This window comes from Mirounga leonina, unplaced genomic scaffold (genome assembly GCF_011800145.1).
Source record: "Mirounga leonina isolate KUSES-001 unplaced genomic scaffold, KU_Mleo_1.0 Mir_91, whole genome shotgun sequence".
Taxonomy (NCBI): Eukaryota; Metazoa; Chordata; class Mammalia; order Carnivora; family Phocidae; genus Mirounga; species Mirounga leonina.
In genome coordinates this window covers 25027132-25044288 of record NW_023270839.1, presented here as the reverse complement: position 1 = coordinate 25044288, position 17157 = coordinate 25027132, and the positions used below count along the sequence as shown (strand labels likewise).

Sequence of the window (17157 nt, the reverse complement as noted above, 5' to 3'; positions counted from 1 at the left end):
CTTTAAATCTTTTTCCTTTGCATTTATATGCATCTTTACGTCCTCGTGGAAAAATCTTACTTGGTGTGTGGGTTTTTTGTTTTTGTTTTTGCATGCCTTACATAACTTCAATTACAAAACAAAAAGCCCCTCAGCAATGTCTTGAAGATTTAGCTTTGTTAGTATACACAGATGAGTCTTTTTTTCCTAGCATTTCATTTGTATAGCTATACTATAGTTGACCTAATTATGCACAAATAATTTACGATTTTTCGATATTATAAACTATGGTTAAATCACATCCATATGCACCAATGTTTCTCTAGAACAAATAACCTACGAGTGGAAAGGCATAATTGTAGGGTATGCATACTTTAGGGTTTTTTTTTTAAGATTCGTTTTGACAGAGAGAGACACAGGGAGAGAGGGAACACAAGCAGGGGGAGTGGGAGAGGGAGAAGCAGGCTTCCCGCGGAGCAGGGAGCCCGATGCGGGGCTCGATCCCAGGACCCTGGGATCCTGACCTGAGCCGAAGGCAGACGCTTAAGGACTGAGCCACCCAGGCGCCCCTGCATGCTTTAGTTTTAACACACAGTATCAAACTGCTCTCCAAGATTGCTCTCCTCAGCAGTGTTTGAGAATATCCTTGCCACACATGGTTTGGTTGAGCAATTTTATCAATTTAATGATATCTTGTTTTATTTTCCATAGCCTTGATTTCTTGGAGATTGAGTATTTTTCAATATGTTTATTGAAATTTGTGTTACTTAAGAAAATTAACTGGTCTTATTTTTGGTTTATTTCTTTTTGTTATTGATTTGTAGGAATTTCTTATAAACTATATGAATGCTTTGTTTTACATGTTGCAAATATATGCTCCCTGTCTGTTGTTATTTGTCTCGTTTCACGGGTCTTTTTTTTATACAAAAGTTTTAAAATGAGTTTTCCTGTAATCAAATTGAAGGGTTTTTTCCTTCTTTTTCTTTCTATTACGATGGATTTTCCTACTTCACAGATCACAAGCATAACTTTTTATTTGTCTTCTAATATTTGAATAGATCTTTTATGGATAAAACATTTATTTTTTTTTATTTTTTATTTTTTTAAAGATTTTATTTATTTATTTGAAGAGAGAGACACAGCGAGAGAGGGAACACAGGCAGGGGGAGTGGCAGAGGGAGAAGCAGGCTTCCCGCAGAGCAGGGAGCCCAATGCAGGGCTCGATCCCAGACCCCGGGATCATGACCTGAGCCAAAGGCAGATGCTTAACGGCTGAGCCACCCAGGTGCCCCTGGATAAAACATTTATATAAATACTATGAGGACAGGATTTGTTTATATATTTTTTACATGTATCCAGCTAACTCAGCCAACTCCACTAATTTAATCACTGTCCTTTTGTTGGCTGTTTGGTGCCACATTTGTCATAGACTAAAAGACAATGAATATGTGAGTTTGTTTTTAGACTTTGTATTCAAATGAATTTCTGCCGTTTTATAGTATGTCTTGCTGATAAGGAAAATCTCTCTTTGTTCTTTAAAAAATTGCCTTAGCTCTTTGCACATTTGTTCTTCCATGTGAATTTTAGAAGTAGCTTGAAATGTTATCCGAATGACATAGATGTAATTTTTACTGGAGTTGCGTGGAATTTACAGATTAATTTGGGGGAGAATCGACATCTTTACAATATTGTCTTCTTATCCATAGAAGCGATATATATCTTTCTACTTGTTTGTGTCTTATTTATACCCTTCGATAAAGTTTTCTAAAAAGCCTTACATGATTCATACTAGTTTTATACTTAGGTACTCTTGTAAAATATACCCCTTACCGCAATACAATATCTGATTAGCTATTGCTGGTATGTAGGAATGACAGTTGATCTTTATATATTGATTTGTTTTTAGTAATCACTTTTCTTTTTTTTAAAGATTTTGTTTATTCATTTTACAGAAAGAGACACAGTGAGAGAGGGAACACAAGCAGGGGGAGTGGGAGAGGGAGAAGCAGGCTTCCTGCAGAGCAGGGAGCCCGATGCAGGGCTCGATCCCAGGATCCTGGGATCATGGCCTGAGCCGAAGGCAGACGCTTAACGACTGAGCCACCCAGGCGCCCCGTGTTTTTAGTAATCACTTTTAACTGAAATATAAATATAGAAATCACAAATATAGAAAAGTGCACAAGTTGTAAGTGTGCAGCTTGATTATTACAAAATGGACGTATTTGTGTAACCACTACCCAGATCGAGAAACACCATTTGCAGGATCCCAGAAAACCATTTGCTTTCTCTTCCTTTGCCCCACTATCACCATCATCCTGATTTGAAACAGAATAAAATATTTTTTCCTGTTTTTTTCTGAACTTTATAGAAATTAAACCATGCAGTGTATATTCTTTGTGTCTAGCTTCTTTTGCCCAAGAAATATGTTCTTTGCTACATAGTAGTCCATTGTTTGAATATCACAGTGATCATCATTGGGATTGTTTCCAGTTTGGGGCTATTACAAACAGGACTGTAATTATCTTTCTTGAGAAGATCTTTGGTGCAGTATTCACACAATCCATTGGAATACAGCTAAGAGTAGAATTGCTTGACCATCTTATGTAAGCAGAATTGTGTATAGATTAGGTTAAACAATTCTGACGATGAGATTAGCCAATTGATGCACAGTTGGTATTTCAAAGAACCTTCAAAGCAGTATGACAAATACTTCTCTGTAAATTGGTCATTACACTGTGGTTTCCAAACAAGCAAGCCTAAACTCTCAAGTGAAAGAGATCGTCTTCTTGGCTAACTAATGCAGTTCACTGGGATAGTCTACTTCATATTGAAAATCTTAATGTTAGGGCCTTAGTATGCTTTTGGTGGTGAATGACTAAAACCCAATTCAAACTAACTTATATAAAAATTAATAACTAAAATAGAAAAACTCATAAAAAGATAAAGGGGGAAATGTATTGGTTGAAGTGATGGACTAAATATTACCACCAGATTTTTTTTAACTCTCAGCTCTGATATTGTCCAGAGGGAAAGCTTCATTCTTCCATCAGGCTTTTCCCACATGGCAGCAAAAGATGGTTCCCAGAAGCTTTGGACTTAAACTAAGGCCCTTAATGGCAGAGAGAGGTGCATTCTTTCCTATTATCCATTTCAGTTCCTCTCCATGATATTGATTGGCTTTGCTTTATCCAGAGGGTAAAGTCCATTCTGATGGGCTAGGCCTGGATCCCATGTCCAGCTATAAGGAGAGGGGCAGTGATACGGGCATGTCATACCTACTTGAACCTCATGAGATTATTACAGAATGGGGACGGAGTAGTTTCCAAAGGGATGCTGAGCAGGCAAAAACAAAACATACAACTGTATGTCCGTTACTGTTAGATTGTATGTAACTAGGCATAATTAATTTGTAGCATCATCCATGTTTAATCTGTTTATGTTTTACAGATTATTGCAAATCATCATATGCAGTCTATTTCATTTGCCTCTGGAGGGGATCCTGTAAGTATGGACTCATGAAAGCTCTTTTTATAAGAGTTAAAAGAACTTCCATGTAAAGCATGTTAGCCACCACATAACTTTTCCAGTGTTTTATTACAATTTGTGAGTAGCTATGTACAATCAAAGATTTGGCTTTGACAAAATATTTTCTGTTACTGATTTTTAAAATGTTTGGATTAGTGGATGAGCTAATAATATTCCATTGTGTTGTGAGTCATGGAGTTATCATCTGAGATTCTTCTTGTAAGTAACATCTAAGTCATGAAAAACAAATATGTCATACATGTGTTGCCAGTCACCCCTCAACATTCTTAACAACACAGAGTTCCAGGCAGATCCTTTTAAGCAATGGATTTGGCATATGAGGGGAAGCCTAGTTACCATTCCGGCTGTCAGCCAGGGCCACAAAGTCTCATCTAAAATGAGCAACCAGGTTTGCAGAAGCTTGTGGAGGGGGAAAGCTTAGCTAGCAGGAGAGAACTGCAGTTCCTTCCTCCCTAGAGGCCACAGGGTCCTCGTTCCCCATGAATTGTGGGAGACTGAGCAAGTGGTCGCTCTCCAAGCCTACTTTACAGAGTGAAGGGTCATTCCCTGACTCCCTACTCCATACTTCTGAACCAGAGCCGAAGGAGGGAAGCATTGAAGTTAGGAAGCCTGGGACTCACCAAGAAACAGATCTGTTTAAACTGAGGGGGTAGAAGGAGGATTTTGCTGCTCCATGATACTGGGACATTTTTCTTCTCCCTGCAAAGATATAGAAGCTAGAAGAGGACTGAGTTTGATTTTCGTAAGGATTGAACATCAGTAAGGTCAAGAAAACATACGGGGAGCAAATGGAGACCTTGTTCTTCCTGACAATGTATTACCTTCTTTTCTGTTGAGCATTTAATATTAAAGATTGTATCCTTCAGAAATGGGGGAATAAAATCCAGTACAATACTTATTGTTTTTTTTTTCTATCCACCACATTTAGTTTCTCACTTCCAATTGAGGAATCAAATGGAGGGTCATAAATGATAAGACATATAATTCAGAAATCTAAGAGAGGTATGGAACAGTAGTAAAAACTAAATCTGGCAGGTGATGTCACTGCAAAGTTTTGACCTCTATGTTAAATATTTAAAAGGAAAAATTATTGTCTATCCTAAAAGGAAATGAAGTTCTGAAGTTACTCTGTTGTAATCATCGCTTCCCTTACTGGCATCTAAAATAAGCGACTTTCTTCACTTGGTTGTTGGTGTAACTTTTTCGTGTGTGAAATATATAGTTAAATGCTACTTAAATTACCCTACTGTTTAAAAATTTCAGTAATTACTTGTGTCCACATTGGCTACCAGTGACTCAAAATGTTCAAGCATGTCAAACCTAAATCTCCTGTCTTCAGAACTTATTTGAAGCATATGGAAGAAAAGTCCTATTTATAGGACTTCAAATCATTGGGGTGTTTTTTTTTTCTTTTATTAATGGACAATTTTCCCTTTAGGCTTCTCTCTTTTCTCATCTTTAATTTTGGGTATAGTTATTTTCAAATGAATAGATTAGTTCCGTGGTCCTACCATTTAATTAATATGTAAGCCAAATTTTAAGAGCTCTACCTCTTCCCCAAGAGATTCCACAGATGGCCGATTGTGGATTCATTAGCAAACAGGGGGCATGCAGGGTGCCAAGCACATAGCAGTGGCAGCTTGGACCCAGTACTGAACCTGAACTCCCATCCAGCCAGCTTTGTAATCTGACCTCACCGTGGTAACAAAGCGGAGAGGGTTGACTGAATCCAGCCTGAAAAGGCCAGCATTGTCTCTTCTCTTCCTAACGTTATAGCTCAGTCATCCATAAAGGAACTCAAATACTTGCCTTTAGTTATGTAATGAGTTCTATAAGCTAAGGGTTAAAAATAATTATAGGTGTTTGCCCTAAATTTCCCTTTGAACTTTCAAGGGTTGCTGTCATTTTAGCATTGGTATGCAAATCATTGTTTACCCTAGGCCAGGCCGCATGATGTCTGTCACAGTTCTCCCGAATGCTAATTCTTTGTAGATCATCTTCACATGCCTTTAGTTTTTTTTAATACTTTCAAACCACCAAAGCACTGCCCTTACCAAAAACAAATGGTAAAGAATTTGTAGTGCTGTGGGGAAATTTGAGTGGGACCCCTGTTCTTTCTGCAACTGGGGCAAAAAGCCTGCTATTCAAATTTAAAACAGAAAACTGGAGTGACCTCAAGCATTGGCATTCAGGGTCCTCTGGGTGAAGTGCCAGGTTTTGGAGTCAGGGAGACTTGACTTACTTAACCTCTCCTGGCTTCGGGGGGGGGTCCTCATCTATAAAATGGGGAATGAGCACCCTTGCCTCACAGCCTAGTAAGGAGGAAGGGAAGTGATGCACGTGAGCTGCTGGTGCTGTGCCTGGCACCACGTGATGGGAGAGAGCGATCACTCCTGTTGCTAGCACATGGCCATAGCTTTGTTTAGGACACTCCCTGAGATCATTTAGAACTTTACAGCCACCTGGATGCGAGATGCTAAAAGTCTCCATGGCCCAATGTAGTACCTTTCTTTCAACCAGATTTCCTCCCAAGTTTAAGAAATATTGGCTGTTCTTCCTTACCTCTTGACCTTTGCTCACCCTTACCTTTACTCTCTTCTCGAAGACATTTACTTGTCTTCCTCCTGTCAGCCCTGACGACAGTTCTTGGTAATGCTTCTGTATCTCTGTATACTTTCTCCTTTTCAAAAATGCATTCCAAGTATGTCACAAATATATGTTCTTACATTTTTTTTCCATCATTTGTGCCTTGCTTTTAACATTCTTTAGATTCTCCCAGAAATTTACAGTTACAGAATTTTAGAACTCTAAGACCGCTGGAGACTGTTTGGAGGACGAGGTCCCACAACCTCTTTCCCACCATCTAATGCACCAGACAGTGTTGCTGGCGTCCTCCCATCTCTTCGACTTTATAAATAACAGCGAAGCCCCCAGCACTTGTGGCTTTGCTTCTAAATTCATATAAAATAAAGCTCATAGATGTGACCTTATTTATTTACAAGATATTTCAAACCTTTTATCTGTTAGCATAAGATAAGTTTATTTAGGTGTTTGTTATTTTTTAAAATAACTGAAGACAAGTTATGCTGACCCTGAAATCTGCTTCCTGTGTGTTTCGCTGTGGGTTATTAAGTGATTGTCCTTGAGGGTATTATACCCGGGCTTTTATTTCCTGCCAGTTGATTGCATCTTCCCTCTGGAGAGTCATACTTCTAATCTGCAAATGGCATTGTGTGTATATTTTTTTCCCTGAGAACTGAGATAACAAAAAGCATCTTTAATTATTAAAATCTTATCACTCATCAGTTTACTGTTTCAGTAAAAGTCAGAATTACCAAGTGGCTTTTTGTTTGTTTTTACAAAGTCAGCCACACATCTTTTTGAACTCCTTAGATTTTTCATGGGTTCTCTTTTTCAAAAATGATTTTTCCTTTCTAGATATTGATCAAATAAATGCTTTGTATTTTTGCTTTGTTATTTTTTAAGTTAACTCACACTGCACACAAGCAAGCTAACAACCACAAAGCCCAATGTGTCTCTGTAATTGACTTATTTTCTGACATAGATGGTGTCTCTTTGGACAACTGGGAAATCATGGCACCACCTCCTAGTTCATGACTCCTTTGTGGTGGCATAACCCCTGGTATTTCACCTTTCAACACAGGAGACAGTCACAGTCCCTAACCATTTTTTAAGAATGTATGTCCTAACATATTCCCTATGTAGATTCTTTTTTATTCTCAGTAAATAAGTATCACTAAATCTGCCTCTAAATTTTTAATTTTCAACTTCTCTCTCCAAGGGGCAGAGGATGTGGACTCCACAGTGGCTGAACTACACAGTGTGTATTTATATTCCCTCCTAGGATGCTTTTCTTTTCTCTTTAAGTAGAAACATTTGTATGTAAGTCCTTACCTCAGTGTCATGTCCTAAATGTACTCTTATCTTTCAACAGTATAATCCATTCATTTTAAATGCAATCATTTTCCCTTTTTTATAGGATACTACAGACTATGTCGCCTATGTAGCTAAAGATCCAGTTAATCAACGAGGTATGGAAAGCAACTTCTAGATTTTTTTTTTTTAAAGATTTATTTATTTGAGAGAGCGAGAATGAGAGAGAGAGAGTACATGACGGGGGGAGGGTTAGAGGGAGAAGCAGACTCCCTGTCGAGCCCGATGCGGGACTCGATCCCGGGACTCCAGGATCATGACCTGAGCCCAAGGCAGTTGCTTAACCAACTGAGCCACCCAGGCGCCCCGCAACTTCTAGATTTTCTTAAGCGCTGGTATATAGCACCTTTAAAAAGTAACAAGCAGTTCTTTTCAATATACAGAGTGGTGAGGATCACTAGAGTGCTATATTGGGTTCTAGAAATATTATGTGAATTTGAGTTGGAAATAAATAGCCCTGCTAGCAGAACAAAGTAGGAAAAAATATATAGTTGGGATTTAAGTGCCAGTCACTTGAGGGATCCTTATACCCAAAGGCTTATTATCTATTTGTATAATCAAAAGAAAAGCTGTTTTGGTTATGATAGAAGGGACTGGCTGCCACACCCCCAATGAATGAATGAATGAATTACACAGGAGACCTAAGCCAGTGAGATTATTGGTCTCAGCAAGTGTGTGTGTGTGTGTGTGTGCGCGTGTGCGTGCACACACATGCACATGAGTGTATGTGTGTTGAGCCTGTGCATTTGTTATTCGAAGAGTCTGGCATGTCACTGAGTGTTTGGCTTCTTCTCATTTTTGAATCTCAGCTTAAATGTCTCTTCTTCAGAGAGATCTTCTTTGACTGATAGCACTTCCTATCTCTAGTAGCATAACCCACCCTGCTGCATCATAATACTTTATTTCTCTTCTTATTAACACTTAGCCCACATTTTTGTTATTTTAAATATTATTTTTTTTTTAGATTTTTATTTATTTGAGAGAGAGAACACATGAGAAGGGGGAGGGTCAGAGGACCAAGCAGACTCCCTGCCGAACAGGGAGCCCGATGCGGGACTTGATCCTGGGACTCCAGGATCATGACCTGAGCCGAAGGCAGTAGCTTAACCAACTGAGCCACCCAGGCGCCCCACATTTTTGTTATTTTATTTACTTATTTGTTGATGTGTTTCATGTCTGTCCTTCCTACGGAAAGCTCCATGAGGGCAGGAACCTATCTACCTCATTTACTGCTGTTTCCAAAGCACTCATCAAAAAGCCAGACACATAGGTGTTGCAACAAAAATAACTATATTTGTTGAGTGAATGGAAGAGTTAAGTTGATTGGATTTCTCATCCCAGGATTTAGCAAGTTCGCCTAAGTAAACTCATCTCCCGGTGGAACTTTGGGATAAGGGCCTGAAATTTCTTAAGTCATTGGACCTCTTTAGACAGACATGGTTAGTGTTGCTTCTCATCCCTGATTCTGGAACATTCAACTCCTCTTAAGGATGAGTCTTAGGTTGCTTCTTCTCCTCAACTTGAACCTATTAGGGCAGCATCTTGTGCCACCCAAAGGATAGAGTTTGCTCCAACACATTTATTAAGTACACGTGAAGTAGAATTTGGAAATTCAGAGTTATAAAACAAAGAGGTGAAAGTGTACATAGCATGCTGGGGGTAAATAAATAGAACATATTTACTAGAATGCAGATTGTGTATGGAGGAAAAAATGTCTAAAAGACATCTAGAGGGCAGATAGGATAGAACTGATAAGTAGGGACTGAATCTTCAAGTAACTGGGTGGAAAATGCTGTTTACAAAGCAGAGCTTCAGGAAGATTTATTTGGGAATAGGATGGATTCAGAGAGAAACTTAAGGCAAGGAGATCTGTTTGGAAGCTATTATGATAGTCGAAAAGGAAATGATGAGGACCAGCTGCTAACACAGGACCTGGCACGTAGTAGATGCTTAGCAAATGCTTGCCAAAAGAACATGGCTCGATGAAATGGAAAAGCAGAAACAGGTGACAAGAATTAAGCAATACTCCATTGAAACTGACTCACTGTAAACCATATAATGAAGAATGGATAACCATCAAAGATGAGTAGGAGAGACTGAAACTAGTGAAGGGGAATGGGGGTGTAGGAATGGAACACAACAGAAGATACCAGAAAAGAGCAGCCTTTTTTAATTAAGCCTGAGTTTCCCGAAAGAATCACTGCATGCTCTTTTAGGGAAGGGCTCTGAACAAAAAGCCTTTTCTCTTAACCTGAAAGGACAGGGTGAAAGGAAGAACAAATAGATCAGGAAGTCTAGATGTTGAGTAACTTTGCCATCAGTCAGTCACTGAATAGCTCAGGCCTGTCATTGCTCTTCCCTGAATGGTGGTGAGGCATTCACAGACTGATGCTAGTTGCTTGCTTGCTTCTCTAGGGGAATGGGTCTACCTAGAAAATAGGTGATTTAGAAGCATAGGGTAATTTTCTGGGTGCAACTCTTGGTTTAGGCTCAGGTCATGATCTCAGGGGTGTGAGATCAAGCCCCTTGGCTGGCTCCACGCTCAGTGGGGAGTCGGCTTGAGGTTTCACTCTCTCCCTCTGCTTCTGTCCCTCCCCCTGTGCACTCCCTCTAAAATAAATACATCTTAAAAAAAAGAAACAGGGTAATTTTTTTGGGGGGGGTTAAAAAGTTGTCATCTCCTCCTCCTTATTGCTCCTTTTCCGGTCTCCTCCTTCCCTTTCTTATTTATCTTGGTCGTAGAAACTTCTGTGAGAAGCCACTCCCTTGTCATCATAGCCCCTGCTTGCACACCGCTCCAGAGTCAAATCCCTTCTCCTCACCGGAGCCCCTGGACTTTAATTTGTGCCCAGAGGTGCCAACACGGCTTTCAAGCCCACACATAATTATGAATTACATACTAATATAAAAGGGGCTGAGCTAATCATTGTGGCGGAAAAACAATTCCTGGCCAGCTTGGACCCCTCATTTAGTGGGAGAGAAAAACATGGTGTGTTGGAGGTGCATGGAGAAGGAGGGGGGCCTGGACAACAGCGTGTGGGACACAGCAGGGGCTCAGTCAGGACTTGTGGGAGAAATGAATCCAGGCCCAGGTAAAAGAGCCCTCTCATGAGAGCTCAGGGCTATGGGTTTGGGTGTGTGAGTGTGTGTGTAAAGGTGGGGTTGCAGAGAAAGGAAGGAATAAAAGTAGGGGAGTCATGGCTGAAAAGCGAGGCCAGAAACAGAGTGTAGAGGGCTTTGAATGCTGGCCAAAAGGTCACTGGGAGCCATTGAAGATTTTGAGCTTTATAGCAATTATTCTGGCTTCTGCCATTTTATTGAAATTGCAAAATGATAACTTTTCTGGCATTTGTATCTGTGAAAGTGATGCCAGAGGGCAGAAAACAGTCTGGAATTGTAGAGTCCAATTTAGAGGACATCCCATTAGTCCCAGGCAAGAGTGGTACTGTTTACATTACACTGGGGGAGGAAGGAACCATTTGGACACATCTGTGAACTAATGGAACTTGGCAATACTTTAGATATGAAGGTTGTTGAAGAAATAGAAATCAGATGTTCCTGAGGACTTAATGAGATATTATATACAATGCAAATATCCCAATAGGTGGCTCGTAGTAAGTATATAATAAATAGTAGCTATTATTATTATTACCCTGTGTGATATGGATTAGTGTTGCCATTAAGAAAACAGGGATTATTACAAATGGGAAAAAAGACAATCCACTAGAGAAACGGGGGAAAATCCTACCATTTATTGCATGCTCACCACATGGCAGGCATTTCATCCTTACATCAACCCTCTGAGATCAGTATTAATTTATTCCTTTATTATAAAAGCAAACACTGGCGTTGAGAAAAGTGAGATTGTTTTCTTAAGCTCAGCCAGCTAATAAGCAAGTGAATCAACTCCCAGGTTCTGAGCACACCTTTACAAAAGAACATTACAAGGCACCAAGAAACATTTAGAAAATTTTACAAGTTTACTAGCTACCTTATTAGCAATCAAATTATAGTTAGATACTGTATTTCATCTTCAAATTTCAAATATTGAAAAAAGGTAAAATGGGGTTTAAGGTAGTAGTTATTTTTAACAATGCCCGTAGGATTGTGGATCCAAATGTTTTGGAGAGCAAGTTGACAGTTTGCATCCAAAGACTTAAAAAGGTAAATACTTTTGAACCAGCAATTTAACCTCTAAGGAAATAATTAGGACATGCACAAAGATTAAGCAATAAAGATTATTGTCATATATTATTTATATAATAGAAAAATAGAATTAATTCAATATTTATAAATAACAAATTATGTAAATGAATCCATAGAATGTACTACTATCCAGCAATTTAAAGCTAGTGTAATAGAAGAATAAATAATGACCTGGGGTAAATGTCGACAGTGTTATTAAGTGCAAAAAGCAGATTGTGAAAACAATGTGCATAATATGACCCCAGGTAATTTTTTGGAGGTAGATATCCTTAGAAAAAAGATTGGAAAGAAAAAGATGCCAAAATATTAATAGCAATTATCTTTAGGTAGTGAGACTTACATAATTTTTTTTTCTTGGTGGGCCTTTTTATTTTCTAAAACTCCTACAGTGAGTATTTATTATATTTGTAAAAAGAAAAAAATGTTCTAAATCCTTAAAAAATAAAGTAGTGAAACCAGAAAGAAGATGTTATAGAATTACCTAGTGAGTTTGGTTCATCTGGGGGAAATGTTCAGCCGGTAGGAGAAGCTCAGGGTGGGAGAGGGGAGAAGAGGGGGGAAGAGAGTGGGGATGGGAGTGTAGGGGGTAGGGGAGACAGAGAGAAAGAGAGAGAGAGAGAAAGAGAGAGAGTGAGAGAGAGAGAAGAGAGACCAGGCCTTCAGGTGCAGGTTTGGAAAAACTGCCAACTTCATAGCCCTAAGAGTAAGCAAGATCACCAAAGGAGGAAACTAGAAAGGAGAGGGCTGAGGGTTTCAGGGAGTAGAAGTCAGAGGAGGCAATAAACCACCAGAGGGGTAGTCAGTGGGAGGAGAGAAAATAAGGAGATGAGTATCATCTAAGAAGGAGGAAGAGCACATTTCTCTGGGAGAAGACATCCCAGAATGAGACACCTCAGAATGCCACATACTGAAAAGGAGCTGGGGGGGTGAAGGTGGAAAATGCCTTCCAGTCAGGCAGTTAACAGGCCATTGGCCCCCATGGGAAGCACAATGTCAGTGGATGGGATAAAGGGCAGGAGAAGGCAGACCTCGGGGATGAGGAAGAGCATAGCCCACAGTCAGAGGACTCCTGAATGTTCCCACAGCCTCTTATTTGTTCCATTCACTTTTAGCATTAGTGTATTCAAATCAGGGCAATGGTCAATTTTCCCATCTTGGCTAGGACCTTTTAGTGAACTCCGCATTTTATAAAAGGCCTTTTCTGTAGGAAAGGCAAGTTACCCTAAGAATGTTTTGAGGTTACTTAGTGACTAATATGGCTTGCCCCTGTAATTGCTATGAATAGGAAATCCGTATTCTCTTCACCTCTCACTCCAAATGTGTAGTAGTCCAGGAAGGTTTAAATATTTTCTCTGAATCTAGTATGTGAAGAGGCCCCAGTTTACCTGGGTACAGGAAGGTCGTGGTTCTCAGTCTCTGAAGAAAGTTAAAAAATTGTTTTAAAAGACTGTAAAAACAATTTAAATTAACCTATTTACTTATATATATGGTTATGGTTATAAAATCTATGCACGACTGCCCTGGTGACATCAGTTAACTACGGACTGACTGCTAGCTCGCCACTTTGGCTTGGTTTCTTTCTAGGAGTGGAGAACTCCTTACTTCAGTGCTACAGCGCCATCTGGTGGTTGACCTTAGGTGCTGCACTTTTGAATTTTGAGTTTATTAAAAAAACAAAAAACAAAACCAAAAAAAACCCCCCTGGCCTATTAAAAATAAATATAAACTAGTAAAGAAGGGCCTGTTATCCTCTAAGAAGAGTTCTCAGCCTCTTGTCCATGAGTATCCAATTAGGAGACCAAATGAAAAAAATTGAAGAATATGAATCTAAGATTTAAAAAAATCCTCTTTAATATAGTACTTGATACCCAAAGGTAGAGTTATGGGTCTGTCTGGCTGCAGGTGGAATGAAAAGAACCCATACTTGCATCTGATTCCATCTCAGGCCTCCATGCAAAGTTATCATATCGTTGGAAAGCCACATTCTTTTTTTGGCCATTGGGACTTTTCATACACTTGTCTTTCTTTCTTCCCATTAGCTAAAGACTGGTCAATTCTTGGCCAACCTGGCTGCTTATCCAAGCTTTTGGAGATGGGTCTAACCCTGGGAAATGGGCACATTTGTATGTGATTCAAAGCCCATCTGTATTGTGGCCCATGACCAACCTCAAAAAGAACCAAGACAGTTTTTACAGAGCCGCATGTCCCTGAGTAGCAAGAACAGCATTGTGTGTGTGTGCCGAAGGCAGGGAGGCTGCACAGGATATCTGCACAGGGTCAGCCTATTTGTCCAGTGTCATTCCTTTCCTGGTGACAGGCACCACTGTTTGTTTTCTATTCAGTCTTCTCAAAAGAGTAATATGGCAGTAATGAGGTTCTCCAAAGCAAAGCAGAACGTGTTGGTAGCATCAGCCCAAGAACAGGACCAAATCCTCAAAGTATCAGAATCAGAAGAGTTGAGAGAAGTAAAAACATTTTGGAAGCATGTGAGAAGTGGTGGTGGGTTTGGTTGTTTCCTTCCTTGCTGAGTACCCGTATGCCACAAGAACCCACATGCCTGTTTCCCCGGAAGGCTTAAGCTGCTGTGACAGAGGGAAGTTAGGCTCTCTAGAAAGCAACAAGGGACTTCAAAGATCACCTGTGCCCTCTCTCGGCAGGTGAGGGTATCGCTGCAAACCGACTCGTTCAGGGTCACACACATTGTGGCATAACTGGAATTTGAACTTGAATCTGAATCTTTCCACGGAGTTCTTTTAAGTGTTTTTGTTTTCTCATCCCCTTAAAGGGAGATACACTCATTTTTCTTCAGGTGTATAGATGTATGTACGTTTGTTTGAATTTCCTGCCTCTCTCATTATCTTCCTTCCTCTCCAGACCTCTTCTTGAATCTAAGAAAAAATAAAATTTAAAAATCATTTTCTGTATTTTGATATATCTCTGATGTTGACTTTATTTCAAATTGGACCAGAAATTTATGAGATGAAAAACAAAAGAATTCAAGTGAATGGCCTTTTCTTATCATAAGGTAACACAACTTCTCTTTCCTCAACTGGAGGGCACTTTCCAAGGCCACTTTGTAGGTGTAAGGATATCTCCAAGAGCAAAGCAAGCAGTGATTCATACTACTCAATGGCTGGAAGAAATTGCCTCACTATGGGGCTCACTGCAGGTGTCATTTCAATGCAATTGAAGACAACTTCTCACACGAGAATTACTGATGTAATTCAGGAAAATCAATATGTATTCAATCAACACAATTTTTAAAACACCTTCTATGTGTTGGTCATGTGTGAAGCTACTGCAGAGAAAAAAAAGAGCAATTTAAGATTACAGTTTAAAGATAGATCAAACATTTCCCTTTGGTAGAAAGGATATATATTTATAGACATTCTTTTTTTTATTTTTAAAGATTTTATTTATTTACTTGACAGAGAGAGACTCAGCGAGAGAGGGAACACAAGCAGGGGGAGTGGGAGAGGGAGAAGCAGGCTTCCCGCGGAGCAGGGAGCCCGATGCGGGGCTCGACCCCAGGACCCTGGGATCTGCTTCTCCCTCTCCGGCTCCCCCCTCTTGTGCTCTCTCTCTCTCTCACTCTCTCTCAAATAAATAAATAAAATCTTTAAAAAAAAAAATTTCCCCCTTCGCAGTAGCTGCTTCTCAGAGAAAGTATCTAATAACAATTTTAATATCTTCTGGTCATCACAAAATCTTGTTTGTTTTTTTTTTTAAATCTTCTTTTTGATGCTTGATGGAGATAGTTCTTTAGTAGGATTTTGAAGACAGTGATTACCACACCATCACTGCTTTATAGTAGCAATGACAGGGCAAAGGGGTATTATAAAGCTCCCCTCTTCACCAGCAGCTCGTCCCCTACTTTGAGGGGAGAGAGGGTGGGGGGTGGGGGGAGGTTTGGAAAGTTATATTTTTGCAAAGACAAAATACCATGCCAAGAGCCTCATCTTCCTGTCAGATCGCTGCCCTAAGCATCTCCTGTACTGAATTCTAGAGCTAACTTTGAACGTGAGTCACATTTTTGGTTAAGATCAGTCTAGTTTTATAACAATGTGGGCCCAAAAAACCTGTCTTGAGACCACAATTTGTCAGTGTTCTGAGATATTTCAATGTAAAATATGAATGTTTCTTCTCTTCGATGCATATGAAATAGGAGGTATTCTTTTCTGCCACTTGAGAGCTGAAAAGAGCTTATAAACCTGCTCCCTTTTACTCAATTAAAAGTTCATGTTCTGGAAATATTTTAACTTTATATAACCTCTTCTTGTTGAAAATTTATTACAGTTTTTTTAACTTGTTTTTGTACATCCTCTTGCAGCCTGTCACATATTGGAATGCCGCAGTGGAATGGCCCAAGATGTCATAAGCACCATAGGGCAGGCTTTTGAACTCCGGTTTAAACAGTATTTGAAAAATCCTTCTTTGAATACTTCTTGTGAAAGGTCAGCCAAGCGTTCTATAATTATTTGACTTACTGTATTTATTTTGTTTTATTTTAAAATGAATTTTCAAACTAATGAAATGAGTCACTTCTTTTCCTACAAATAGGCAGTTTCAGTACAAACACGTAATGGCATTTTCTATTTTTCTTCCATTTATATTTGTCCAGGTATTTCTTCTTGCTTTGTATCAAAATTAAAGGAGACACTCAAAGTAAGAAGGGGTATGCCCTATTTCTCTGCTATTATACAGAGCTATGAATTAAGTAGTATCATAAAATAACAGACAGCAATACATTTCTCAGAATTGTTTCAGTCCCAGATCCCTTGCATACCACTAAAAAAAAAAAATCAACACTGAAGAGCAAAATAGTAAGAATCAAATGTCTATAGCAGGAATCACTGTTAGTTTGCTGGTTTGCAATGTAACCAGAGGTGCTCCAGCTAACATGTGGGAGGGATGGAAGGTGATGTGACCCAAGGATCAGGTTGTTCTATCTGAGGCACAGAGAGTCTGTAAGGAAAGCTGAGCCCTTCAGGTCTGACAGACTCCAATGTGTGTGGAGTGCAGTGCGGCCTCTTGCTTGCAGAATTCACACCCGAGAGACAAAACTCACTCTTGGCCACTTTTAAATGCACTCCTCCCCCAATTAGTTATTTTGTGTATCAGCAAACACTGGGCTTGGGGATCTCCATTTATAAGGTGGTCTGGGGTAGCAAAGGAGAGGGGGTTACTAGGAGGCCTTGATGTTGAATTTTTCCCAGGGTAACACTTACATCTTAGTGCTATCATTTTGTGACATGTAATGAACCCAACAAAACTATGTGGGTTGTTAGTGGAATCAGTTCAATCCAAAAGGACTTGATTTATTCTTTTTCATAAGAAACTTCTACTAATTCCAGTTTGGAAGAAAAGTTGTTTGTTTTTTTGTCCTGTTTCAATTTTTAAAACAATGCATGTTTACATAAATCTACCCACTTGCCACATATGGTTCTAATATTTCTTTATGATTCCCGTATA

General features: G+C 39.4%; 1 protein-coding gene across 1 annotated transcript in view; it reads left to right on the top strand.

Annotated features, from left to right (window-relative positions):
• The window catches only part of SHC4 (SHC adaptor protein 4), a 129186-nt gene that overhangs the window by 78154 nt on the left and 33875 nt on the right, over positions 1-17157 (top strand). Inside the window, exons 5-7 of the mRNA XM_034993613.1 lie at positions 3427-3480; positions 7526-7577; positions 16016-16139. Coding sequence (XP_034849504.1) covers positions 3427-3480; positions 7526-7577; positions 16016-16139 — 230 coding nt within the window. The remainder of the gene's footprint in view (positions 1-3426; positions 3481-7525; positions 7578-16015; positions 16140-17157) is intronic.